The sequence below is a fragment of the Poecilia latipinna genome, unplaced genomic scaffold, assembly GCF_001443285.1.
Source record: "Poecilia latipinna isolate Pla-1442-1.1 unplaced genomic scaffold, P_latipinna-1.0 Scaffold1325, whole genome shotgun sequence".
Taxonomy (NCBI): domain Eukaryota; kingdom Metazoa; phylum Chordata; class Actinopteri; order Cyprinodontiformes; family Poeciliidae; genus Poecilia; species Poecilia latipinna.
In genome coordinates, this window is record NW_015113941.1 from 30,807 (window position 1) to 58,774 (window position 27,968).

At 37.7% G+C, this 27,968-nt stretch overlaps 1 protein-coding gene across 4 annotated transcripts; it reads left to right on the top strand.

Annotated features, from left to right (window-relative positions):
• The first annotated feature begins 104 nt into the window (after positions 1 to 104).
• kif16bb (kinesin family member 16Bb) lies at positions 105 to 27,873 on the top strand. Of its 4 annotated transcripts, none has more exons than XM_015055604.1 (19): positions 105 to 237; positions 322 to 385; positions 472 to 582; positions 677 to 793; positions 2,597 to 2,694; positions 5,149 to 5,264; positions 5,353 to 5,495; positions 5,697 to 5,865; positions 6,541 to 6,666; positions 6,815 to 6,990; positions 7,074 to 7,139; positions 7,215 to 7,274; positions 14,822 to 14,941; positions 15,358 to 15,406; positions 15,489 to 15,626; positions 16,950 to 17,032; positions 18,463 to 18,551; positions 23,773 to 23,857; positions 25,336 to 27,873. In XM_015055604.1, exons 1-19 carry the CDS (start codon positions 191 to 193, stop codon positions 27,484 to 27,486), a joined length of 4,008 nt encoding a protein of 1,335 aa, XP_014911090.1. In that variant the 5' UTR covers positions 105 to 190; the 3' UTR covers positions 27,487 to 27,873. The 4 variants fall into 4 exon arrangements, with proteins under 4 accessions (XP_014911090.1, XP_014911091.1, XP_014911092.1 ...); XM_015055606.1 differs by having other exon boundaries at positions 106 to 237; positions 27,263 to 27,378; XM_015055605.1 differs by lacking the exon at positions 23,773 to 23,857 and having other exon boundaries at positions 25,336 to 25,673.
• The last annotated feature ends 95 nt before the right edge of the window (positions 27,874 to 27,968 follow it).

Below are 27,968 nucleotides of genomic sequence, written 5' to 3' on the forward strand. Positions count from 1 at the left end.
TGTGTATACTTTTTCTCTAGGAAAGGAAATTATGCCGTGGACATAAAAATTAGGACGTGCTTTGCCGCCCCCTCTAGTGGCTAATTTCTAGATCACATGGGGGAATAAAGAAAGCCCAGGTGTGAATAATTAGGAAAGACAAACGTTTTACCAAAGAAGAAAGGAAGACGAGGCATTTGTTTGGTTGATAATGTCTTCGGTGAGAGTAGCGGTCCGAGTCCGTCCTTTGAATAAAAGGTGGGTCCAATGGAATTTCTTCTTTTATTTTTATCTTAACTTTTTAAAATTGAACGTCACATAACTCCCATTTATTTTCGACAGAGAAAAGCGGTTATCTTCGAAGGTGATAATTCACATGAGGGGGAACACAACATCTATTCATAAGGTACGTTATTAAAAAAAAATGAGCGAGACTTAGAATGGGTTTAATTAAGTTATTACCTAAAGTGGACTATTCACTTTACATTCCAGCCTTCAGCTGTTCGAGGGGAGAAACTGAAGGACAGAGGGAAAATGTTTTCATACGACTACTGCTTTGACTCAGTCGATGTAGACAGTCCCACATTTTCATCGCAGGAGAAGGTGAATTTTATTATTAAAGTTATTATTTTGCGTTGTACAGAAGTGAAATATTTATTTATTTATTTATTTTAAATAAACTTTTCATCTCTCTCAGATTTTCAAGGACTTGGGGTCAGACGTTTTGAAAGCAGCATTTGACGGTTACAATGCTTGTGTGTTTGCATATGGCCAAACGGGCTCAGGGAAATCTTACACCATGATGGGAAATAAAGTAAGAATAATTTCTAAAAATATTTAGATCCCTTTTTAACTCTCGCATTGTATCACATTAAAACTTTAAATTTACATTATTTATTTTTTTGTAGATTGGAAGTTTGTATTGGGTTGACACCAGACAGCGCATTAATGTGAACTGGAAGGGAACAAAAGTATAGTTTTAGTCTTGGTTCTTTAAATATGCGTTTTTTTTTACTCTTATTTATATTGAGAGTAAAAAACAAAGAGTTGACCACTTTTCTTTGCAATTACTGTTGCAAATTTATCACCATCTGTCTGCCATCTTTGCACATCTAGTGTCATTTTTGTAAGTTTTTCATGATTATTCAAACTTGTTTTCTTGCAGGATTTCTCCTTATTTGAATGCATTCATCTGTCAATCTACTCCAGCCAGCTTCCTTTTCCCTACAGCATGATGTTGCCACCACCATGTTTCACAATGATAGTGTTGGAACTTTTTTTTCAAACAGAAAATGGCTTCTGTCCATAAAGATTATTTAGCTGGTGACAGTTGTCATGAGTTTTCACCATAACTGTGAAATGCTGCAGCTCATTCAGAGTTGCTAATAAAAGCTTTGCTCCTTAATTCTCTTTGTTCAGCTTTTCAGTTTTGGTAAATGGCCATCCCTTGATAGATTTGTAGTTGTACCATTTTTTTATTTTCCTTTTCTGTGACAGTTTTAGTGTTTTACACTGATGCGTTTAAACTGGAGTTATTGTTTTGTAGCCTATCCCTAATTTGTCCACAATGTTATCCTTGAACTGTCAGTCGTTTCATGATGCGGTTTGTTCACTAAAGTGGTCTAACCAACGTCTGAAGTGTTCACAGAACACCAGTTCTTATACCGAGATCAAATTAAACACAAGTAACATTTATTACGTTTTGAAAGCAATGCATTGCTCTGGATTTAATTTAGAGAATTTGCAATAAAGAAGCTTAAATGCTAGTGCATTATGAACGTTTCAAACTTTTACTTGTAAGAAAAAAAAGAGAAAATGAATACTGTGTAAAAGTTTCCCAGAGCTATGCACTACTTTGTTGCTCTCACATAAAGTCCCTCATTTGATTTCAGTCCAATTTATAGGGCCAATTCACAACATGTTCAAGGCACTTCACAAAAAAAGTACTCTGAAGAGTTAAAAGCACTGCTGGCTGAAAGATAGTTGTCATATGTTCATTCAGATATCACAGCTGGTTGTGTTGGCACCAACTTCCAATAAAAGTGAATTAATTTGGCACTAGTTTATAGCTACAATTCTTAGTCACACAGGAGGCCAGGAAAATGCATCTTTAAATACAGCAGCTTAACGCAGCTGGGTTTGCATGCATTGACCTCTTGCCTGCCAAACTGACAGTCTGCAGCCTCATTATACTGACTTCTCACTTTGCACTAATCAGAAAATGTGATGAGTGTAGTAAAACCTCCATTCCTTTTACCACAATGAGATTCTTGCATTATGATGGAGGATTCTACTCGCCTGCTGAAGGGACTCGTGCAAGGTCATCAGCAGAGTTGCTGTCAACGTCAGATAATTATATATGGCTCTTGATGCCTACTGTCTGTTACTTTGTAATTAAAAACAAGAGGGCAAGCAGCTCAGACTGAAATTGCTTTTATGCATCAATGACTCCATATCAGATGCGGTGATTGTGTTGTTCAGCAGTCTTTGCATGTGCCGAGTTGTGGTTGCAGCAAAGTGTAAACATTTGGATTATGTCATAGGATCAAGATGTAGCTAATTTTAATGTGAGATTAAAATTGGTGTTTTGATTCTGTCAACATTTTCTCAATTAAAGGTGGATAAAGGTTTAATCCCACGGATCTGCGAGGGATTGTTCTTGGAGATATCCAACAGAAGCGGGAGCAATGGCATGTCATTTCATATGGAGGTCAGGTAAGCATCTATACAGTTGAACTTCTTGTTAAATGCAACGAGTCTTCGTGGACACTGCTGCTTACAGTTCCAGGCAGATGTCGACATATGAGTTATGAACATCATTAATTTTGTCTTTAATTTATTTAAAGTTTTTCCCTGGATAAAATAATCATGCAACATGCTACTTCAGTCTGAGTGTCACTGTCCTTCAATTTTTGGATGCATCACTCTTTTAACACACTGAATTAAATGAATTTGCAATGACCAGGGCTTTGCAAAATTTACCAACATGCCGATGAGTTAATACATACAGTAGAAACTGTCTTGGCACTACCACAAAAGCTAATATCCACAGTCTGATCTCTGCTGTCGGGGGTACAGCCAATCAGCAGCAAGGAAAATGGATTGGCTTCTCTGCAAACACAGGCCAACGGTAACATAAAAAGCTAAAATACCTTTAGCTTTATGAAATATTTTTTAAAACACTTTAAAAAATACATTTCATTGAATAAATCTGAATGGTGAACAATTTGGTGAACGGCATGTTTTGTGGAATGTTACCTAATTGGTAAATCCTCAGAGTGATTTGCAGGGAAGGGCTCATTGTAGTCTGATTTGCAGGTAAATGATTTATTTTGACTGAAATTTGCAATACAATTTTTTAGCACTTCTGTCGGTCTGCCCCTAAAGGACAGTTTGTTCTGTAAATGTTAAATCAGTTATTTGACTTCAACCAAATTAAAAACTAAGTTCTGTGGCAGAAAACAAATTAAATGAGCTTCTGGCAATGAAAGCAGTCAAATATCTAACTAGAATTATCCCATAAGTCATATGATGGTTACAAAAGAGCTGGAGGTGACTAACCTTTAACCAAATATTGATGTCTATGCATGTTGACCTTGTATGTAATGGAGAAAAAGCCTGGATTCTTACTTAAAAATAAAGTTGTATAACTTCACTGCAAAAATAAAAAAACAAAAATGAACCTGACCTTTAAACTTCTTACCACAACAGTTTACAAACTAGAATTGATTTGTAACCTGATCTTGGAACAAAATTTATTTAAAATCCTTCAATATTTTGCATGTAGGGAAGAGACTCCCCAATTGTTTCTCATATTGAAGGAAGCAGAAAATTGATAACTAGGCATTTTTACTGAGCAATGACAGAACTTGATAAGAGCCCAGAAAATATTAAATAATCATGGTTTATTGGATAAGGCCTATTATATGAATGAACTGATTAAAACTGGATGTAAAGGGGGGAAATGAATAACGGCTTCTTAGCAATTAACATGCCAAGAATGTTTGGAACAAGGACTCTCCAGGGGTCTGCATGTTGAGAATCCATTTAGACTGAAATGATTGCAGTGGACTCAAATACAAACGGTCTAATTTTATAATGTTTAATTCATCCTGTGCTGCATTGGATGGTGGTTAAATATTTAGCCTGTGAAAAGATGTAAAATCAGCAAAGAGAGGGTGATAATTTTACACTTTTAACTTGAGTGTAGCTTGAGCTAATTTCTTTTCCTGGTTTGTAAAAATATGTAAACTCATCTGGTGGGAGATTTTCATGCTGATCATTGCTTCATTCTGTTGTACACAAAGAATCGCCATTTCCTTTGTCTTGTAAATGTAATTTTATTTATATAGCACATTTTCAGCAGCAAGGCATTACAAAGTGCTTTACAGGAATTAAAGGGAAATGCAAACAAAATAACAAACCGAAGGAAAGACCAAAAGAAGAAAAAGCTAATGTTGATCCAAAGTAAATAAACTAGATACTCATATTTGGGGTTGGTAGATGAGTTTAAGTAAGTATCCTCTGGTCTAATTCATTTTCTGGTTTGGAAGAATAGGAATTTAAGAAGTAGTTTTTCTGGGTTCCAAATTCTAATCCCTGTTCTGGGTTGCTAAATAAGTGTGGACCTCTGGGATGCTAGGTAAGTATAAGCATCCTCTGGACTTTCTAAGTGTGCTCTAAATTTGTAAAAGTAATGAGTACTCCACAGTTTCTAAGTAATAAACAAATAAATGTTCCTGTTTTTCTGGATTCTATGTTTGTTTTAATTCCTTTTCTGGGTTGCAATAATAGGAGTCTCTCTGCATCTAAATAGTGAGTACTCTACAGTTTCTAAAATATAAGCTAAAGAGTGACTAAACTAACTAGAGTCTCTGGATTCCAAGTTTGTTCTAATTCCTTTTCTGGGGTAAAAGTGAGTACTCCGCAGTTTCTAATAAAATAAAGAGGAAAGGACACATTAGGACAAATGGCAACATTCAGACAAAACAAAGACTTGAGTGACATCACAGGGCCATGAAACCATGTTGCTCAGCCTTCCCTGAGAAGTCCGATAAAGGTGTTATCGAGAAATGTCCTTGGGAATGCTCAGCTCCACAGCTGCATGGATAACAGAAAAGGGTGAGGTGGGAGGAGTGTTATGTTTTTTCTTTTTTTTTTCCTCACCAGTTATCTTGAGATTTACAATGAGCGTGTACAGGACCTCCTAAAGAAGAGGCTGCCATACTCAGAAGGAGGGGCCTTGAAAGTGAGGGAACACCCTACGGATGGACCTTATGTTGAGAGTAATGCACAATTTTATTGTTAATCTGAGTGTTATTGATGGTGTCTCAAATGTCATTCAGAATTTCCATCTCTCTAATACCTGTGTAGATCTATCAAAGCATGTGGTGCTCAGTCAGAGTAACGTGGAGAGCCTCATCACGCTTGGGAATGCCACCCGCACCATCGCCAGCACCGGCATGAATGACTTCAGCAGCCGTTCACACACAATCTTCACCATCATCTTTACCCAGGTGTGACATGTGAGCAAGGGCCATGATTTCTAGAAACATTTATTTGAAAACTGTTTAAAGTCATACTTCAACCCATATCACTGCTTATTAAACACTTATTACATCTTTACTTTTTTTCCCTAAAATTCTAAAGCAATATTTTTGTTCATTTTAAAGTGTATGCATAGCTGTATGAAATGCTCTTTGATCCTCATTTTTCAGGGATGGTTTGATGGCGAGTTGCCCCATGAGAGGCACAGTAAGATCCAACTGGTGGACCTGGCTGCCAGTGAGAGAGCTGATGGCACGCAGGCCGTGGGCACCAGGTTGAAGGAAAGTGCAAACGTCAACAAATCCCTGGTCACCTTGAACAGTGTGATCTCAGCTCTCGGTAAATTCAGCTTGACTAATAAATTAGCTTTATCTTGTGCTGGTTAGCAATACATTATTATTATTGGTTCATTTTGAACAAAGTTAAGTATTTTAGCATGCAATAATACTGCATGCAATTCTTTGCTGTTCTTTTGTTTTATAATGTAAGGTAATTGTATTTATATAGCACATTTTCAGCAACAAGACGATTCAAAGTGCTTTACATGAGTTAATGTAACCCTCTAAACATCTCCACAACTTTCTCTTGTCTGGCCTTCAGAGAACTGAATTTTTACTGACAAGATTATTTACAGATGATTTGATGATGACTGTGCAATTGAGTTTAGGGGTGTAGGAATGAAGCAGGGTGAATAAAAATGCTAGACTTATTTTATTTATGTGCTACATGGTGGTTGCCACACAATCTTCTGTGAAAAACATTGAAGTTTGTGGTTGTAGCATGACAAATTGTAGATGGTTTTAATGTTATGGATACAATTGAAAAGCAGTGATGGTATTTTATTTTTATTGTAAATGACCAAAAGCAGAACAAAACTTTGACCAGACTGGTCAATAGAAAAATTAATTGCTAACGACCTTTTGGTTCCTAAAATTGATCTCTAGAGCCAAAAGATGAAACTTTTCTTGCCTTTGCGTCTTTGTATAATTTTTTTTCCTCCAATTTGACCTGTAGCTGACCTTGCAGTGAATGGACAGTCAGCAAAAAAGAAGCAGATCTTCATTCCTTACAGAAACTCTGTGCTGACATGGCTACTGAAAGACAGTCTTGGTGGAAACACCAGAACTACAATTATAGCAAGTATGTGTTATGAAGACATTTCCCCTGTATTTATTTTTATCCTTTTTTTAAAAAAAAAAAAATCTTATTGGAAATGCAGTAATCTTTATTCACCACCTTTAATCTGACTGACTAATCGTCATTCTTACATGGTGACCTCTCTTGGCAGCCATTTCTCCTGCTGATGTAAACTACGAGGAGACCTTAACCACTCTGCGCTTCGCCAGGCGGGCTAAAAACATAATTAACACCCCAACAGTGAATGAAGACGGCAGCACCAAGGTGGTCAGAGAGCTGAAGGCAGAGGTCACTAGGCTTCGATCACTTCTAGCTGAAGCCGCTCAGGTTCTGCAATCTGTCAGGAATACAAAACGCCATCCAAAATGCCAAAAGTGTGCTGATTCTTTTGATTTCCTCCAACTTTGCAGGTTTTTGATGTGCATTGGGCTACTTCTGTGAAGCAAAAGGAGAAGTTGCAATACAATCAAGAGAAGGTGAGTCAAATATTAGAGACGCACTCAAGATTTCTTTTTAGATATCATGCAGATTATTTTTGCTTTTTCCATCAGGTCAAAACACTTGCCAAACAGTGGATCACTAAGTGGAGGGGTGCTCAGAGCATTCTGGAGGTACAAAGATTACTTGATTCTTGTTTTAAATTTGTCCATTTGGTTGCAATATTTATAAGGTGCAATTTTGACCTTGCCTTGATTAAATTTGGATGGAATTTAACAGAGAAGAGGGTCTCTTTAAGTCAAATGTTATAAAAGATGTCAAACAGGCATTCAAATGTAAGACCAGGATGAAATGCTCCAAAATAAAGAACAGAAGAAAAATTGCATTACTTTTTTTTTTTAAAAAATTGAAACAAAACGTACACAAAATATTGTGTAAGCATCTCTGTATGTTTTGTATGAATGTTCTTAGACTTTTGCATTCTTGAGCCATCCTCAGACCTACAGGGGACTGCTGATACAACGGTGCAGCTCATTTTAACAGCAGAAAAAAATAACATCCATAAAAATAAAGCATAGAATCATATCCATCTTGTATCCAAACTAACTAGATTAATAAAATGACTAATTAGAAATTAAAAGAAAGTTAAAACATTTTGAAAACAAGGATACATATAAAATGGGTGAAATATTTTGAATTTTGTCATGCCAAGTTAAAGATTTGTATTTTGGTTCTGGAAACGGCTCTACTCTGCTTCCCTCAGCTGTTCGGGAAGGATCTGAAATGCATAAATGATGCCTCAGATCCCTCTTTCTGCTTTAATATTGATGCTTGTAGTAACCAGCTCCTGCCAGCTGGTGTCACTGTGAGCCTTGTGAATATCTTCCTTTATAGAGGGGTCAGCTGAGCATCCAGCCTGATTTTTCTAACTATCTGGATTTAAACGGCATCCAAAAGCAAACTTTTTGAGTCGGTTGTTGGAGATGGTGTGTTTGGGAAGCTTGTATGAAGATTTTTAAGCAAACTGCATGTCTTTTCTTGAGGCAGGGACAGAATGGTATCGTCCTCAAAACAGCACAAGGTTTCAACAGAGCCACTGCTGCCAGCCCTGAGTTTACACTGAACTTCCCCTTTCTTCAGCTAAATTTGTGCCCAACTCTTGAACTAACACAAACTGTCACTTTTTGGAACTTGCTGTATTCAGCCGTGTTGCCTCTTGAATTATTTATCGAATTAAGTGTGCCAGTAACTCTGTGAAAAATGTAGAGGGATTTTCCATCATACATGCTTCACTGTAAATTCTTTATCAGATTTCAAACTATTGTGAAAGTCCTGTAGCTAAAGTTGAAATTGTCTTTGAAAAGTGTTCAGCAACAGATTTTAGAGCCCTGCTACTTTTTAGGATCACTTTTGGGGGTTGAAAGGGGAATATTTTGTGTGCCAAGGTCTGCACGTGGATGTTGGATAATTAGCAGGTGACTTTTAGTAGCTTGACAGGCCTGGACTCATTAGCTGCTGTCACTGCACCTAATTAAGAGATCTTGAATATTGACACATGGCACTTTGGTCACTGAATGTCTTGCATATAAATTAAAGCTCTGTAAATGTCTTTGCGTGATCTTGCAGTTTCTTTTTGCTCAGAGGGAAGGCTGGTCCATTTCGACTCAGAGCTTGACAGATGTGTTGTATTTGAATCTATCCATTCATGCATCTGCATCTTTTGTTATACATGATTCAATTTAACATCCAGGCGAAAATGCCACTGTGCTGATGACTGGTGAGCCCACTGATGTTGCAGGATCTCTAAGTGTTTAATGAATGACTTTATGGATTTGACATTTGTCTTCAGGTGGATTTGCATTCTGCCAAGGAGAAAATGAATAAATGGCATTGCTGACGTAGAATCCTTCTACAGAGATGCATACAAGCTTAAAACGTGCTATTGAAATGACTACTTTTAAGTGTTATGTGGACATTGGCTGATATTTTTTTACTCTACGTTAGCCATGAGTAAAAGTGCCACTGTTTTATGGCATTCCTTGGGAAGAAAGCAGGTCTGGAGTAGGTGTCTTAATAGACGTGGTGTTTGTCAAATTTTACTGGGACTTTTATTTGAATTGTTTTGGTCTGAGAATTGGATCAAGTTTTTTAGTAAAAAGATCTCCAGATGTTTTTGGTGTGAAAAACGTAAATGTATGGAAAAGCATTTTGTTTCTAATCTTAATTTTGGATACGAGATGCTGGCGGATCTGTGATGCTCTGTGCCCCTTTCTTCCAAAAGTCCAGGGGTCTTTAGAGTGCATAGCATTTTAGGTCACAACCTGTGACTTGGGTTTTGCAGCATTGGATCCAAAGCTTAAGGCCAGGTCAACACAAACTTTTATCCACTAAAAGAATCCTCTTGCTTCCACAGAGCAGCATGCGTCGGTTCAGTTTTCTATTTTTGTGATCTGATGTATTTAGAGTTTTTCCACTGCCAATTGGTCTCTCTGGGCAGACAGGGTTCCCAAATGTTACTTCATAATAGTGTGACAAACTTGATTCACTAGCAAGTCGCTTGTTGTGTTCCCCCCGAACTGGTTTGTGCCAGTAGCTCAACTCTTCTTGTACCATTGTCCTGTGGACGTATAACTGAAGGGGATCCAGGTATGGTGCAGTAAAGGTTGGTTGTATGGTCCGATTTTACAGTGTAAACACAAAATGGCATACCTAAATATTGCAATCCATACCACACCGCTCTGTGGAAACAAGGTGCAAATCCTGCTAAAAATTTACAGGGGGTGCTGAAGAGAAGAGCATAAATGAGGACCAGGACTCTGGACAATCTAGAGGGATTGAGTTAAAAAAAGCCAAAGTTCTTGGTTTTCAGCAACATTTTACAAGGTTAGAACACAAAGTAGCATCTTCTTAGCTAAAATGGACTGTACTGCGATTAAATTTTTTTTGAGGCTTTTTATATACCTTTACCTGGAGCTCTTGTCTAAACTCAAAGATGGCCTTTGATACGTTTTAAAATATTCCAGTCCAGCCTGCATGTTTGTCTTATCTTATGCAAAGTTTATGTTCTCCATATGACATGTACATCCTAGTTTCTAGCTATTTCGTGTTTAATTCAGGTGATACTCTTGGCAAAAGCAAAATGAAAATTTCTGAGCACTTGCACAAGAAAAGTTGACCGAGAGCGTTGTAAACTGGGTTTTAGATTCTATATTCAAAGCAGATTTAGAATGCAAAGTTATGCAGTGCTAGCTTCCAAAGATTGGTTACAGGGCATGTGGCAAAGAGAAAGTAATTAATATGAGAGATTTCAGAGCAGCCTCTTACAAGTCAGAGGCAGTAACAGATTGGGAGAATAAAAAAGGAACAGGATAAAGTGAAATCATGTTCTACTGCAGGCTTATATATTTGTAATATAGAGATACACATTCCTACACTGAGGCAGTTTTATGTTGAGTGGAGTTGCATCCAGTTCTCCAAGCGATACTTTCAGGTCCCCTTGCGACGCAGTGTGGGAGGATTCTCCATTTCTGTGAGATAAATGAACCAAAACCTTTCTTTGATCCTGATGTTCGTTGCATTTTCAAAACATGCTATAATCAGCACGACTTAAACTGTGCATGCTCTGAGCCTTGCTCTGGTTTGTCAGTTTGAACCACATAGTCAGCAAATTTACGTCATGGTCTTTATAGCATTTTATAACCTTTGCATATTCTCACATTTTATAAAGACTAGTGTTTCCTCTTTATGGGAGGTTAGTCTAGCCAAAAATTGAATCAGCTCTTTTAATTAGATCAAAGAGAATTGGTTGCCTATAAAACATATTAAGCACTTGAAATATAATGTTGCTGGACCTCAAAGTTCAACAAAACTTTGCATTTCAGTCATTCTTTAAATTATTGAACAGTTTTAATATTGAAACTGTTAGAATTTCATTTGATACTATCCATGTATACTGACAACTATAACATTATACACGAAACTGCAATATTGAGGAAATGAAGGATCTGAAAAATGATCAGATGGAAAATCTACATGTTGAACTCTTCTGCCCATCTTCCCATTAATTGGGAGATACAAAAATGTTTAACTTGCTTAAAATAAATCTTTTGATTATGCAGTTTGACAGGCTGTCAAAATTCCCACTTGTAATTCAAAAGGTACATGTAATGGCTAGCTTTATATCTTAAATTTTGTTTTATCTGATCAGCTTACAGATTGTATAAAACTGAAGTGTAATCTATTCTCCAGCTGCTAAAATCTCAGTGCTTTGTAAAAGGCAGTTTGCTAAACTGAATTTACAAGTACAAAATGATTTGTGCCAATAATGTTGGCCGTGCAGCAGAAAGATTTGGGCCAACCAAAATAATCCCAGAAATGTGCTCCTAGATTTAGTCCAAGTTTAATTGCATTCTGGTGGCTGGAATGAATTTTCAGGCTAATTTGACGACAGTTTATTTTACTATCAAATGGGTTTCTGGTTAAAATTCTGCTCTTGCATGTAACAAACTAATGAAAAGAAGCATGAAAAAGGAATGGCTGTTAACAAGGTGACAGTTCTTTAACAGAAGTATATAATCAATCACTCCAAGCAAAAGGCCGAGTCACTTTGAAAGCTGGTCACGTAATTGCTCTCCCCTTTATGTAGAAGCTGTTTTAACTTCTTTAAAGACAAGCAATCTGGGATATTAATGCAATTCGTTTAGGGAAATTTACCATTTAATGTGGCACAGCAATTTAAGCATGAAGGTGTTTCCATTGTTCTGAATTCTTTATTATTCTGTTCTCTTGGCAGATTGTTCTACTTGACAAAGTTGATAGTCGGGAGATTTAGCCAGCTTAGTGCAGTGCCGTTTTGAAATGCATGCTGCAGCTCCAAAAGGTTAAAAAAGAAATTAATTAAAATTCTAGCCAACTACAAAATGATGGCTTTTAATGGAAGCCTAAGCACTTCCTGAGCTTGGCTGCTGGTCTAGGCCACATTTAATTACAGTATGCTCACCAGCTGCTTCAGTCTGAAAGCAAACATTTTTTTTTGCCTGTTTTTGATAATACTGTGTTTGCTATATTGGGTAAACTTTTATAGCATTTGGGAATGAATATAAGTAGATCTCATCTGTTGCTAGGGTCTAAAGGAAAGTGACATACTGCATTAAACTGCCTGGCTGCTCCTCACCTCTAATGAAGTTGGTGAAAAATCCCTTTTAATTAAGTACAGGGGGCTCTGGTCGATGCCTTTCCCTCTTCATTAGAAAAAAGGATTTCTCCCATCTCGCAACTGCCAATGAATGAGGTGCTAGTGGTGGACACGTCTCTCTTTACAGTCCAATCTATATAACAGAGCTGGTGGAAGGGTTAAAAGCAGGGGCAATCAGTTTATGCAAAACATATTTTCTGTATTCACCATGAGATTTTTCTGCTGTTGAAGTGCCTCTTTAAAATCCATATTGATGCGAGGCATTACTCCATCAGCTTAACGGAGGGATACGTCTGGTAGCAGCACATTGCAAGACTTTCGATTATTGAACAGCAGCAGCACATATTTTGTGTAAAGGTTATCAGTGCCTAAACACTTGCTTGGAGACTTCTCATGGTTTATATTGTTTGAACCTGCAGGTCACCTCTGGGTTATGTATTTTGTCTTAATTCCAAATTAGCAATCAAAAATGTTTCAGTGTGGAGCCCATTTGGTCTTTTGATTATTACAAATGTATTTAAACATGATTTGAAAATTAATGCTGTCCTTTCTCAACCACATGCTTTGTGACTTATGCCATCAGATTTCCACAGCAACCATTGCTAGAGGGAGTGAAATGGTCTAAGAAGCAGATCAGTCGTTTTAAATATGGCTTTCCAGTTCTTTACAAAAGACTTTCAGGGATTAAATCAGTCTATGCCATCACTTCTGTCTGGTGTGGGAATGTAACACCATCAAATACAAGTTTAGAAGGGATTTCAAGCAAATATGGGTCTATTTCAACTAATTTTCAAGTTGCTTTGCTACAAAATTGATGAGAATTTTCAAATATTTCAATGCTTCCCCCAGAAAACTTGCTAAGCCCGGTGGTTGCCCACCATGTTTTTGAGTTAAATGTTTAAAGTTGACAGGAAATTTTAAAATATCACTTGATGATTATGCGTTATTGGAAGATTATCTGAACACCAACTATAAAGTATTAAAAAATGCAAACATAAAAAAAAAAAAATCTTAAATCTTAAGCAATGTTAAGCCTCGCGGCCTGTCAGGCTTATAATGCACTGTATTTGTACCCTGTATGTTACAAATACTTTGTATTTGTAACATTTTGAATGTCTAATGTTCAATTTACAGGCTTTAGAATACATTTCTGCCATGAAGGTACAAATAAAAGCCCAACAATAAGACTATGAATTTTGCATAAAATTTGTTCAATGATGTCTACTTGCTTTTAAATCCATGTGAAGTCTCAAATTTTGTTTAAACTAATGTACTCTTGTACCAAATCAGATTCCAGAATGCACAGTAGGCTCAAATGACAGTGGATTTATCTGGAAAAAGCTAATATAATTACAACTTTTATTTAATTAATATGACTAATGGTTGTACTTGTAACTTTCTGCTGGGCTTTTTATTCCTTTCTTTTTTCTTTTTTTTTTGTTACAGCAATGGGTGTTTGTAAAAAAAAAAAAAAATCCATTTCCTTTTTATTTATTTTTGATTTACACTTGTAAATGATTTTAAGTAGTCTCCTGTTTTGTATATTTTTGTACAATTACAAATGTAGTTGAACTAACATTGCATGTCCCTCAAGGCTCTATTCTTGGCATACTTTAAATTCTGCCTTCCCTCCATCTTTGATTCTAGTGTTGCAGCATCTCACCAATTAAGCTATGTTGGCAATCCAGTAATCAAACTTTTCCTATAATTATACTTGTTCTGCATGTTTCCATTGGTAGTTTGATCTTTAGTGAAGAGCCCAAAGTCTTTGGAATTGTAAGGGCTCTTTGCCATCTCTCTATTCTTTGCCTCCTTGTATGGATTTTTCTATCAAATGTAAGTCAGGATTCTGGCTGGACCACTCCAAAACACTGTTTGTTGAAATTGAAAGACAAAATCTGCCTGAGGGAATTGAATACTTTCAGGCTGAATTGTAAATTTATTTTTTTATATACCAGTACAACCATTTGAAATACTTTGGGTGATGGATGCTGCACAGGTAAACATGCCTCATTTGGCATTGAAAGTGGGATCATTTAAAATATATTTGGCTTTCCGTCTCACTTACTAGAACATAAATTCTATTCACTTTGACCTTCAATATGACGCTCTTCACTGCATAACTAATGAATCTAAAGTTTGCTGTAGTTTGCATGTTATTAAAATACCATGGTTTCAAAAGTAAGTCAACTTCAATATACCAATAAAGGCAATGGTGCATGGTGTGTGAGAACAGTCGGTGGAAATGCGTCGGTCTCACTCACTGAACACAAATTACAGTTTGACTTTCGCCACCATAATCTGAATGATTTATGTTGTCTCTTTTGCCGTTGGCCTCTCTGCTGTTTCATGGTGACACATGGCTGGAACCATGATATTCTTTGTGGCCTTCAGGCATCCAAGAGCTGTCATAAAGAATTTTGTTTTCTGCTAGCTGCCTTTAAATGTCTGTCAGTATTTTTATTGTGCATCATTCAGCTAAAGGCTCCTAAATGAATTTGTTTTTCTTTGGGTGTGTTCCCACAGGAAGAAAGTGTTGCTCTGAGAAAGGAGGGGAGTAGGGTCATCTTGGACTGCCAGTTACCTCATCTGATAGGCCTCAGTGAAGACTGCCTCACAACAGGAATCCTCCTGTATTATTTGAAAGTACATGGATTAATTTATGTTCTCAAATTGTTTCATGATTTTTCTTTTATATAAACTGAGTTCAGGCTTGTAGCTTATGATGGTCATATTAATTTTTGTGTTGGAGTGGATAAATATGTAAACCATAAATTGGATAGACAAGCAAGAAGTCAAAACTTCCTGTTAAGTGACTTTATGCACAAAACACATTGGTCACCTGGGGGGAAAAAGCAGCAACAGCATCTTTCTGTTTGAGGCATGACTCCACCATAGGCTTTTGTTTGAAAAGTTTCAGAATTGCTGTATTTGAAAGAGCCAAATTGGATTTGTTCTACTTTTTAAGGACATTAGGTTTTATGGCACTAAAAACAATATGCACCCTTTATTCTATGTGCTTTTGGAAACGTAGGCTTTAATTTTTTTCCCCTTCACCATAGGAGGGCAAAACCTGGATTCAAAATGAAGCCTCATGTTGTCAGGAAACTGGTGAGGAAAAGTCACTACACTTAAATCTTCATGTCACATCTTCTGCTGCTGGGGTATCAAAGCTTTCTAAACTGTCTTCTAGTGCTTTCTGGGCCTGAACTACCCCGTGAACATTGTCTGCTTGAGAACTGTGCGGGGATCGTTACACTCTTCCCTCAGGATGGCGCGCTGTGTTCAGTTAACGGCTCTGCGGTTACACATCCCTGCCAGCTGACTCAGGGTAAGCATTTCAGCTAAATCTAATTTTCCTCCTGATATTCTTGCATAAATATGGGGAAAGGATGGTGCAAGACATGACTATAATAATGATTTCTCTCCTAGATTCACAATTATTTGGCTTGTTGAAGTCGATAACCCTTTTATCCATTTTGAGTGAGGTGAAATGACATCACTGGATCTCATCTGCAAATGAAATCCACTTTTGTTGCTGGCTTCCCCATGGAAACGCACTTAAGGCATGAGTGGATTGTGAACGCTGCTCTTCACAGGGCAGATGCCATTTCTCTTACTAAACATTTTTAAGGGTGAGGGGCCCTGGACAAAGCTCTAGACAAAGCTTGAAGCCCTCAGTTTAATTGGCAGATGGAGTTGATAGGGGCAACAGGTTTTGAAGTGGGCCAGAGCATTAACCTTTCAAAGGATAGAAGAGAGTCTAGTTGAAACTCTGGCCCCCTGAGCGGCCCCTGTTTGTTGAGCCTGGGAGCTTGAAGTACTTTCTGACTCCTCATCCATATTGCTTTGGTTTTCAAGAGATAAAAGCTGCACACAGAACCAGCCAGAGTGCAGCCTGTCTATAGTAGTCGTTATTTTTGTAAGGTTTTCAATTTATCCAGTATTCCTGTCAAACGGCTGCATCTGAAGCTTTATTCTTTTTTTGCACAAATGATAGTAATTTTCAGTCCAACAGCAAGTAGAATCTATCACAGGTTGTTCTCTGGTGCTTTGTCACTCGTCAGAAGTCATTAGTAGTTGCAGGATGAGTATTTGCTGTGGAGGAGGAAGAGAAAAGGCTAGCGAAAATCTGTGGATACGGTTGTATGAATCCAGGTCTGATATATAAACCCCTATATCACCGAAATTTTTCAGCTTTACAAGACTTGGAAGCTTCCTTGGACCATTTCCTCTGACAACTGATCCTCCTGGTCAAGGCCACTGTCAATCACATTGGAGGGATTATGTTCCTCATGACAACTGATTCATTTTCTTCAGCAGTGAATTCACTCAAGGAAAAACTCAACAAATGTCAAGCGAGTTCTCAAAGTTTGGTGTGTAGATGATAAGTTACTGTATCAGTCATGGAAAGCTTTCCATGCTTCCCCTGGGCCGCATCTTCTGTTTCTATGCATTATAGATACTAGAGATGGAACTCCTTTTCTCCAATTTAGGAAAATCATATTAGCGATGCTTATTTCAGCATTTAGAGCTGCATTTATAATGAATTACAAGCTTTAAGATCGTAAGTCTGCGCTGTGAGGGATTCCTGCTGCTTTTCGACTATCATTTCTTCTGACTTTTCACGCTTTACTTATTTGGTTCCCTTCAGGTGCAATTATACAGCTAGGAGGAGGACCCATACTGCGGTTTAACCACCCAGCTAAAGCTTCACAACTGAAAGAGAAACAGCAGGTACAGTCAGTACCCAAAACGTCCAGAAACATTGCTGCATTGTCTAATAATTTCTACAAAGCAAGTCGGCATCCTGTGCTCTATTGCCATGACTAAAAGCTGGAAGCCTGCAACCTGCAGTGAATATTGTTGACACTGTAAACTCTGAGCTACAGTGTCATCAGTATAGCTTTGTCATCTTATTTTCTTGTAGTGATTTGTTTTAATCATCACTGTTTAACATCGCAATTGCAAAATCACACTATTGTGGAACCAATTTTGCATGTTATAAAAAAGCACAGATGTTTTCTATAAAAAGACCCAGGGGCAGAAGACTCAAAAGCTGTTTTTGCTCCTCCTTGTTGTATCTGGTTTTCAGTTGTTTATATAGAGGTGTTGTAGGATTGAATTGGTGCAGCAGAATTAAACGGTTTAATATAGTTTCCTCACCTCCAGCTTTTTATCTAACACAGAACAGTACATTTTTAAGAAACCTTGAAAGTATTTATTTCTCAGCGTTCATTTCCACAAAACAGAGGAGTTTGACTTTGTAAGAAAGGAAAAAGAAATTGCTTGAAATGAATCGCTACAAAGCATGGGTCGATATGAGGTTTGCAGAGTATAATGGCTTAGAGTAAAAAGGCAACAGTTTCACTGTATTGATGCAATGATTTAAAAGCAAAGGCATATAGCATAATATGACTGCTTTCATACAAAACAGTAATTATATTGCTATTGCTCCTAAAATGATTGACACAAAATATTGAATTTATGCATTTTTTTATACATATACCTTTGTACATTGCAGTAGCTTTCAAGTGCTAAAAGCTATAGTATATTACTTAAAAAAATAAAATAAAAAATTAAAATTTCCTGTCATGATGGTATGAAACGAATGATTTGAAGAAAAAAATTTAAGCCCTTTGCCTCCACTACCCTACCAGCTGAAGCAGAGCGAGAAGGGAATGAGCAGTGAATACACAGGCATGATTGTGCTAGTAGGATCTTTATTTTGCTTTTCGTGGTTCCAGTTGTTGGTATTTAAAATTTGCTCTAAATGGGATATCTGCAAGAGTTCTATAATTACTCTTTAAGATTATCTTAAACACTCAAGCTGTCATATTTTAGTAATGTTTTTCATAACCAAAGGTTTTTCTGCATTTTGACCAACTCTAAACTTGTTGCTGTCTAAATACGGGAAAGGCACAAGACCAAAAAAAGATTTTATATTAACATGTGTAGAGGGGCTTAAACTACATTTTTTGACATTTTTCTAAATGTTCGATATTTCAGCTACATTCTTCTGTGAAACTGTCAGGAATACTGATAATATACAGTATATACCAAAAGCAAGGCATTGTATAATTTAAATCCACCATAGACAGTTGTCAGTCATTTCAAACTCCGAGACAGGTTTTTATTCTAGTTGTTTCTCCCTCTTTTATCTGCAGAGCGGGCTGCTGTCTTCCTCTTCCCAGGCTTTGACTGACTTGTCCAAATCTGCAGAGAATCTATCCGAAGTGAAGCTGCAAAACTCTGGGTAAAACATGAAGTATTCTGGCATCTTGTAAAACTCTCCTCACTCTTTCCTCCTCGGTCTGCATAATACCTACTCACAGAGCACCATTCATCAGGTATGTGGATCAAATCAAAGCCATAAATCAAGGCATTATTATTGTAAGAGGGAGCATGCAAAAAGTATTTGTTCAGCGCTTCATGCTGAGTGGGAATCAACCAAGTTCCAATCTTTCTTCTGTTTTTCTTTTTTTTGTAAGTGAACAGCCAAATGTGACCTTTCCAGAATCACCTCTTCATTCAAATCTCTGAGAAGGTCCCAGGATACAGTATTTATACTTTTGACTATTATAAAATCTCGCTAGTAGTTGGCAGGACCTTCAGTAAAATAGTTAACCAACAACTGACCTACCAAAATGCCTTTGAGATATTCCTTTCTTCACCATTAATAAAGTATTTAACAATTTTACTCTGAACTTTTTGTAGATAGAACAGATTTATGGGTTGCTGCTGGTGAGGCTCACCATGTAAACTGTTCTGTAAAGGAGCAGTACTTAAAAAAAAACAAAACAAAAAAAAAACTACTTGGCAAGAGCTGAAACAAGTCCTCTGTCTGGAGAGGACTTTGGATGGTAGGAACAGTCTGATCTGAGCCAGTTTTTTTTTTTTTTTTTTTTTTTAACATAAGCTGCTAACTCTCTAGGATTGCTCGGTAAGGATGGGATTGACTGATTCATTGGCAGAAACCCAAAATCGGATCATAAATTAGCATGGTTTTCATTGGTGGGCATGCTAACTAGCCTTTGCTTTCGTAGCAGGCTCCATTGCAGAGAGCAAGGAGAAGAATGGATAAGTTGAATAAAAACGTTTATAAATGTTTCGTACTGCAGCTTTGAAGGTGAAATTACTTCTGTCAAGTCATCGTTTATAGCAGAGACCACAAGTTTTAAGACATTTTGTTCTTCAACTTGACCTTTAATTTAATTTGCATAGTAAATTAAAGTGAAATATCAAATCGTTTGTAAAACCAGAAGAAGTGCCTGAAGTTTATCAAGCATACTTATTTACAGTTTAGATCTTAATATTTCAAGACTAATGCAAATCATCCTGGATGCTGGATATTGGTTCATCCCGTCTTCTCCAGGTGTCTGAAATGGTCAAGTGGGGACCGTTTGGGACCCCACTTGACCCCACTCATTTTTTTTTCTGAGTGGTGTCTTGAGAAAAAATCTCAGGCCTCTGTTGTCCAATTCTTGTACTTTGTGCAGAAAGTGATTTAGTTTTTTATGCTTTTCTAGGACAGATGTGGTTTTCTGTCCTCCTTTACACCAGACATGCATTCTAAGACCTCTGTCCTACAATGACTTAAGAAATCTCTTGTAAACCTGCTACCATCTTCAAGCAAGCTCTGCAGTGGTGGCAACCCATTTGTTCATTTCCTTTGGAATTATTGAAGTTGTTGATGTGAAATTGTTGATTTGGATATGCTTTGAAAGAAGTGGTCTTTCTTGGATTTACTTTGTGGTAACAATAGTTGACTGAGGAAAGCTTTCAAGGACTTGTTCCTTTAAAAGCAGTCATTCTGTTTGCAGATTTTCATGAATTTTTATTGTCATTACATTAAGTGTGTTATCGTCGCATTTTGTCTGACTCTTAATGGCATCTTAGACCCAGAACAAATTGACAAACTTCACTGCTCTAGTTTTATGGTGGCAACAATGACATTCAGCACTTTAAATCTTTTGATCACCTTGGATTGTAGTTAATGATTAAAGGTTTGTTTGTTCTCGCATCTCCCGTTTATATGCTTGATGATAAAATAATAAATCAAAAATAAAATGACTGAGACAGATAAAAGCGCTGTAAAAATGTGACCCAAACCTTTTTAATGTGTGATTAATTTGTCACACCATGGCAGTTGTGAAATGGCGTGTCAAAGTTCAAATACCCGGAGATGCGAATTTGGTGTGTGTGTGTTTTTTTCATAAATGTTTATATATATATCTTTTTTTTTTTTTTTTTTGCTGTAAAAGGTCATCTTTGTACATAATTAGTTCTTAGCTTGAAAAATATCAGAATAATTGAGCTTCCAGACTGATAAAATGTGTTTTTGACAGGTTTTACAAAAGCTTAAGGGACAGAGTTTTAGTTGACTGTTATTTCTACACACTATACCAGACACAAGTCTGAGGCATTCTGTGACATCTTTATGCCCTGCCACGGCCTTGGCATTGTGTGACAGTTCATTGATCTGTCACTGTCTCAGTGTTCGCTGAATTAGTGTCCACAATCCAATTCTCCCGTCAGTGATTCACCACTGCCCGAGGTAGTGAGCAATTTGAGACACCTCCCCTTGTCTCTCTTGATCTGCTCGCCCTGATGTTTTACAGCATGTGGGGAAGTTTGATGTGTAATTTTCTTCACACTGCAGCAACCCTCCAAAAAAGTTAACCTTCTGCTGGTGTGATTAATATAGCTTTCACTTTGACACCTGCAGCTCTGAGATCTACTGCTCTTTCATTTTGATGTGAAATGGTTAATTTGCACATGGTTACTTCAAGGCTGTTGCAGTGCCATCCAAATGTATTCGTACCTCTTGAACTGCTTTTATTATTGCATTTTATTTGGATTTTATACATTGGACCAGTACAAAGTGCTGCATGTTGTTGAAGTGAGGTGGGAAGGAGAAATCTCGATGCATTTCTGTTTATACCGAAGAGTAATTACTTTATAGAACCACCTTTCCGTGCTGTTACAGCTGCAAGAATCTACTGGCATTGCAATTCTAGTGATTGAAAGCCCTTCATTTTATTTCAGGGCGTCGGAGGAAAGGTAGCTGAAAACCAATAATTTTTTTACATTAAATTGTAATGTGTTGAACCTGTTGTTCCTCCAGTTTCACAATTAGGCTGTACTTTGTGCAAGTCTCGTATCAAATCCCAATGTGTTGATGGTAATGTCTGGGGAAAAATTTCAATGAGTGTGAAAACCATTTATATTGATGAAGGAAGTCAACCCATTTGAAGCAGATTGAGGATGTTTAACAGCTCAGCATCAGCACTTTTAGCTCAGCTTTTCAGTTTAAAAAATATGATATAATCTGAAAGACGGGAGTTTTCCAGTGGTGGTGTCAGTTTGTACTGAGGATGCAACATTCAATTTTAAACTATTGCACTTATTTACTTTTCCTTCTCTAGCCTCCAACATCTACTTAGGCTCTCAAGATGAGCCGGGAGCTCAGATATATATTCTATTCTTGTTCCACTTCTTGCCTCACTTGGCATAAACTCCCTTGCAGCAAGGGCAGAATTGATCTCAATAATCTTGGAAATGACCCTCAGCAGTAAGAGCAAATTTGAATTCAAACGCCGGCTGTGGATGTGTTGCACTCTGGGAGCGACACGAGATATCAATGAACTGACCCGCAGATGCTCAAGGAAAGTGCTCCTTTGCAACAAAAGCAGCCTGACGAGTATTGACCACATCACTTGAATTGCTGATATCCCTGAGTTGAAAGTTAAGATTAAGAAGGTAACTCTGTTAAAGTCCAGCCTGCTGTGAACCAATAGTGATGTTTCACTTTAAGTGAATATCCAGATGTGGTTTACTTTGGTAAGCAGAAATTCAGCAGACTTACACGCCTTATTAAGCTTTTAGGGGTGACGGACATAATTTGGTCAAAAATCTTTAACACCTTAAGCAGCTTTACAAAAAAATATTCATTTTTAATTCATATAATTTAATTCCTTTTGTCATTTTATAGCAAAATTCTGTTTAGTAAAGTAATGGTTTTGCTTTTGTAATGAATTGGTAAAATTGCCAGACAGGCATTGACATCCTGTTGGCGAATACCCAATATTGGACCAAATGTTGCAAATGACCCAAATTTAAATTGTCTACATGCTTGGGAGAAGTTACATTTATCGCAAAAAAATTATTTAAATCAACTAGTTATACCGGTGGGTTGCTTGGTAGGAGGAGGAAAAAACTTTTGTCCAATTTAGAGTAAAGTGTTTCAACAGATGAGTTTTTAGACTAGAAGAAACGGCTTACTTGCCAGATTTATGGAGAAATCTTGCAGTATAATAGTAGACTCTTGGAGATTTCACAATATGTTCAGGAATGTTTACAGTAGGAGTTTTAAACTCTAGGGTCTGCGATTTTTTTTTATTTTTTTATTTTTTTTTTTTTTATCTGTCCCATGGACAAACCTGAATCAAAGGACAGATTGTGTGTGAAGAGGTCATTCAGAGTCCTGCTAATATGATTCAGGTTTGGCTTGTACTGTTGACATTAAAGCTTTACATTCACCTTCACCTTTTTTGGGTTGGCTGTAAGCTCATCTTCCTGAATCAGCTATTATGGAAATGTATTAAATGAGACAGAGAGGCATTCACTATAGATACATTAACATTTTCAACCCCACTGAATTTTGAAAGGGAGCTTCTGATAAAGTTGAGAGGAATATCTGCTTAACCAGATGCAACTGTAGCATCCAGATAAGTGAAGCCAGCTGGGAAAAAATGTTCTGTGATGCTGTCCGGGAATGAGTAGTTGTTGCACTGTTGGACCTGAAGGACAACACTGCAAACCTTTGCATCCAATCCTCATAATTTGGACATTTAAACAAAAACAAAAAAACACCACTTCCTTTTTCTGTGAGATGACGAGCATCGATGCGTACAGGACATCCTCCGAGCTGATCCTTAGGATTTGCAAAAATCCTTTAATCGTTACTAGAACGTGAACTGTGTCCCTCTTGTTGATGCTGCCAATGCTTTACTTCTGCTGCTTTCACACTTTGGCAATCTGCTGATACACGCACAAAGCCCTGCTAAAGCTGTGGTTTACTGTCAAAAATCATTCTGGGCTATATACTTGGTTCCTGCCCCCTCCCTCTGGAGTTTTGCACATTGTATGTAAATCCTCAAATCATCATGCACAGATTCTATTTAATTTCATAGCTAGTAGAGTGTCTCTAATCTCATCCAGTCATTTGGGGTGTTTGCTTTTCAAATCTAATATTTTTTTGTGTGTGTGGTGTTGATGAGGGTTATTGGTGCTTTCTTTTGCCATCTGTTCTGGGTCTCTGGTGTCAACACCACATCAAATAATTAAATTTGCTTAAACAAAAACTGTAGCAACATAATAATGGGACTTCAGAAGTATAATGCCCTCATCAGAATACAGTTTTTAGTCCTATGAAAGAATGTAAAATGTGTTCCTCATTTGTATCTTGACTGCAGTCAGGTGGATGTGCTGGGTCTCGAAAGCAAGTCCAAAGACCTGAGAATTTGTCTTAGATCTACGCCGACAGACATCCAAATTACAGTATGTATTTTTTTTTTCTTGCGCATTAAACAAACTGCACTCTAAGTAAAGTTAATGTAAGGAATGGACTTATCAAAGTATAGCAAAGTTTTAAATGGTTTTCAAAACTAGTAAATTTTAAATTGACCTGAAAATCCACTCTTTTTATTTTTAAGTGAAGATGTTTGTTTAGAGACTTGTCATGAAATAAGTAGTGACTAGTTGTGGCCTGGTTACCAGTTTCAGGTTATAGCGAGGTATGAAAAAGTCACCGTTTAAAACCGCAAAAATTTGCAGAGATTCATAATTAGTTCTGCAAGTGCATTTTCTATACACTTGTTTATATTTGATTGAGTGAGCCGTTTGTGTGCAATTTTATCTTTCGTAATAAAAACCCCATGATAAATTATATTAGACATTCATGCAGTATAACCTAATTTGTGTTGTGTCCCCTTATGCTTAATGGGGTGAATAACAGACCTTTTGAAATTTTTAAAATACAGCTGGTAATTTCTTTTTAATGTTGAACTGAATTTTTTTAGAAAGCTAATTTGGCCCAATAGTAATGACTTGAATTCACAACCTTCAGCAATGGTCCTTAGACTAGACTGCTGATGAATTAATTTCAGTTACTAGATATTTAGATGGTTAAATCAGCCTAGCCAGCTTAATATAAGTTTTGTCTACTTGTGTTGGCCTATATAAATTGCCTACCGATCTGTGTATAAATGCGTGCGCGTTTGTGTGCAAATGGGTGAATATGACTCTAGTGTAAAGCACTTTGAGAGTGGTCAAAATGACTGGAAAAGCGCTATACACGTTCAGTCCATTTATAAAGGGTAGACTAGCAAAATTGTATTGAACAACTGAGACCGTAGAAACGACAACAAAACTTTTAATTCTAATGGCTATAGAAAATAACCAGAAATTTCAGTTAAATGAGTAAAAGTAAATGGTTTACTCATTCATTGTACATTGAGGATCTTGTACTGCCAATGCCTAGTTATTAAAGGTATAAGAATTGGCTCTAAAAGTGAATCTCCATTACTGGTGTTTTAGTTTCATTTGTCTTGGCAGAACTGAGTTTCAAAGGCTTGCCCATCTCCACCGAGGTCCAATACAGATTTATGAGCCATGAAGCACTTTCTCCCATTGCTTGTTATGCACATATTCAGACCCTTCTACATGTTCCTGTAGGGCTTTAAAGGAAATTGCCTTGTGAAGGCACAGTGCAGTGAGTGCACACAAGTGTTTCTGTTTTTATAAATGTACCGTGTAATTCCTCACTTCATTTCCCCTCATTTTGTCTTTGTGCATCCAAATGTAATTGAATGCATAAATAAAAGTTGGCTTCCAAAGTGAACTGAATTAAATTGGTTCCTTCTCAGCAGGGCCAGAAATTTGTAATCATTTACATAAATCAGAGTTTTTGTTTTTGGTATCTTTGAGAGTTTAATTTCCTTTTAATTTCTCTTCTCTACCCTCACTACATAAACTAGGCCAGTCCTGAAAGAGACGCTGTCCCTCGAACAGTTTTCCAGTTGGGCAGAGATGCACTTCAGGGTCAAGGAAGCATCTGGGATGTCCAGGAGCAGGAGAGGGACTCGTGTCATAAATCAGGGCCAGGGCTCGTGTCTGAGAGCCCGCAGAGGACGTCTCGGAGTGGAGCCGGTGTTGCAAGTTGTGAGACGGAGGAAGTTTCATCAGGGGATGGCAGCCTCCAACAGACATGTGTCCTGGGCCCTGGTGATGGATGTGGCATGACGCCAAAAGGGAATGCTAATGAGATCCAAGGTGTCGACGCAGACTGCTATAAGGGGAGACCCAGCTCTGGTGGGAACTCATTAGGCAGCATGTCCCACCTGCAGAGTAGTGGAGGAAGTGGCTCCTTTTCAGTCCTCCCACAGACCAGTGCTTATTCTCAGTTCAACAGAAAACCATTTAGCAAGCAGGTGGCCTGCTGTCCACTCAAAGATGTTGCTTTCCAGGACCAGCACAGTTGTGGTGAGATGGAGGAAACGGGAATTTTGGAGGAGATCAAAGGAGTTGCGGAAAACCCAGTTAGAAAATTAGGGCTGGGCTCTTTGTTTAGCAAAGTATCCTGTATTGCCCGCAATGCACACAGTCTACTTTGGAGGTCTCCTGCACTTTTGCACCAGCTGACAACTGTAAAATTACAACCTGTTGGCCCCTGCTTGTCTAGCCATGTTCTGTCTATAGTGAAGGAGAGCCATATCTTCATTGCTTTTTCGCTTATCAGTAAGAGTCCCATTTTCTCTGTTGTGAAAGCTCTGCCCCTCATACGGCACATCCAAATGAATACATCTCATCCCCTTCAGCCCAAAGAGACAGTTCTTATGATTCAGGACTTCAATAATTCCAACAACACACAACTTTCAACCTTGACACCAAGACAAAGCGTGACAAAACAATTGGTAGGTGATGTGCTGGAAGTGTCTAGGGATTTCTGCAAGAGAGATTTGCAGTCACCAGAAAAGCAAGATGGGAATAATTTTCAAATAAAACAAGATGAAGTCATTTCAGAGCCTTTGATGCCAAAACAAAGAAGCCCTTTGTCTTACAGCAATGGTTGCAAGATGGATGTTATCCAAGCAACTGAAGATGTAGATCAGGCAGAAACTGTTCACGTTTGCATTCAGACATTGATAAAATTTCCTAATCCACTTCTGAAGCTACAGACTCTGCCATTGGGAGATCTGATGGGTGTTGTACAGTCGGTCTCTTGTTCAGTGCCTTCCTCCCAGAGGATCGTAGCACTTCATTGGTTGAACATAGCCAAATGTAGCCAACCTGATCCCCAGCCTGGCCTCTTGATTGTGACAAAAACAGATCTCTACACACTGACTGCCAACTCTGGGGCTCTGGTCTTGTTCCATCATCTCCCTTTGTTGCAGCTGAGGGATGTACTGATAGGCTTTGCTGGCCAAAGTTTACGTTTAATAGGCAATACAGAGGAAAGACTCCTGGGTGTTTATACCCACAACCAGAAGCAAACCAAAGAGCTGTGCTGGGCCATACTAAATGCTGTCTGTTCTGGGGACAGCAGGCTTCATCAGTGCCAATTGCTGCATGACAACTTGATGGAGTTGTCTCTAGACTGTAAGGTCTATGTACCTGACATGCAGCTGGACTCTGGCTTAAGGCTTTACTGTCGATTTCAGAACAGTCTCATTGATCTGCTTTATCATATTCATTGTAATATCGATCAAGCGACAGTCGCTCTTGGAGAGTTGCAGCTATTGATGTACACCAGTGTGGCCGTGGAACTGAGTTGCCACATTCATAGTGAACAAATGGCCCAGTTCTTTCTCACAGATACCCATTTTGGTCTGGCAAGGGAGGATGTTGTGTTTCCAAAAGCAATATTTTCTCAGTTTGATGTCTTGGCTCTTTGTCATTGCTCAGATGTGCGCTGTGTACTGATGCATGATGAAGACGGCAGCGGATCTGTCATGGTGGATGTAATCATTGCAAAAGCAAGGGCTAAAGGCTACCCTGAAAGCATGACGAAGCCAGATACCCCGTCTGAACATCCTTTCAATTCATCTCCGCACACAGAAGTGTGGAAATTAACTTTCAGTTGCTCCACAGAGGCCACCTGCCTGATTAATCACTTGTCAAATGTCTGATCAAGGACCAAAGAGTCTGTAATAAACAGCCCAGCTTAAAAACTCTCACTGGGAACGGTGGCAAAAAATGCACTTTAACCAGACAGTGAAGGGTGACTTCTCTATTAAATGACGGCGCTTTAATTTTTGTCATATTGTCACATGCCTTTTCCTCTGAATTTTGTCTTTAAAACACCCACATTTCTTTGTTATAATCTTCACTGCTCTATTTGGTTTAGTTATGCTTTAGATAATTAATGTTTCATATTTTGGTATTGAGAATTAAGTGTAACAGGTTTTGTAATTTATATATATATTTTTACTAAAATGGAAATTGATGTTCTGCTACTACATTGTCTAAATTAAAGTTTTGAATATTTGAAATAAAGGTTAAACCCATTTCTGTTCTATTTTGTCTACTTTTGTATCAGAAATAAGCTCTTCAAGTTTTAACTTGGAAAAAGAAAATTGAGTCAGTTTTCTCAGATGTCTGTCAGACTTTG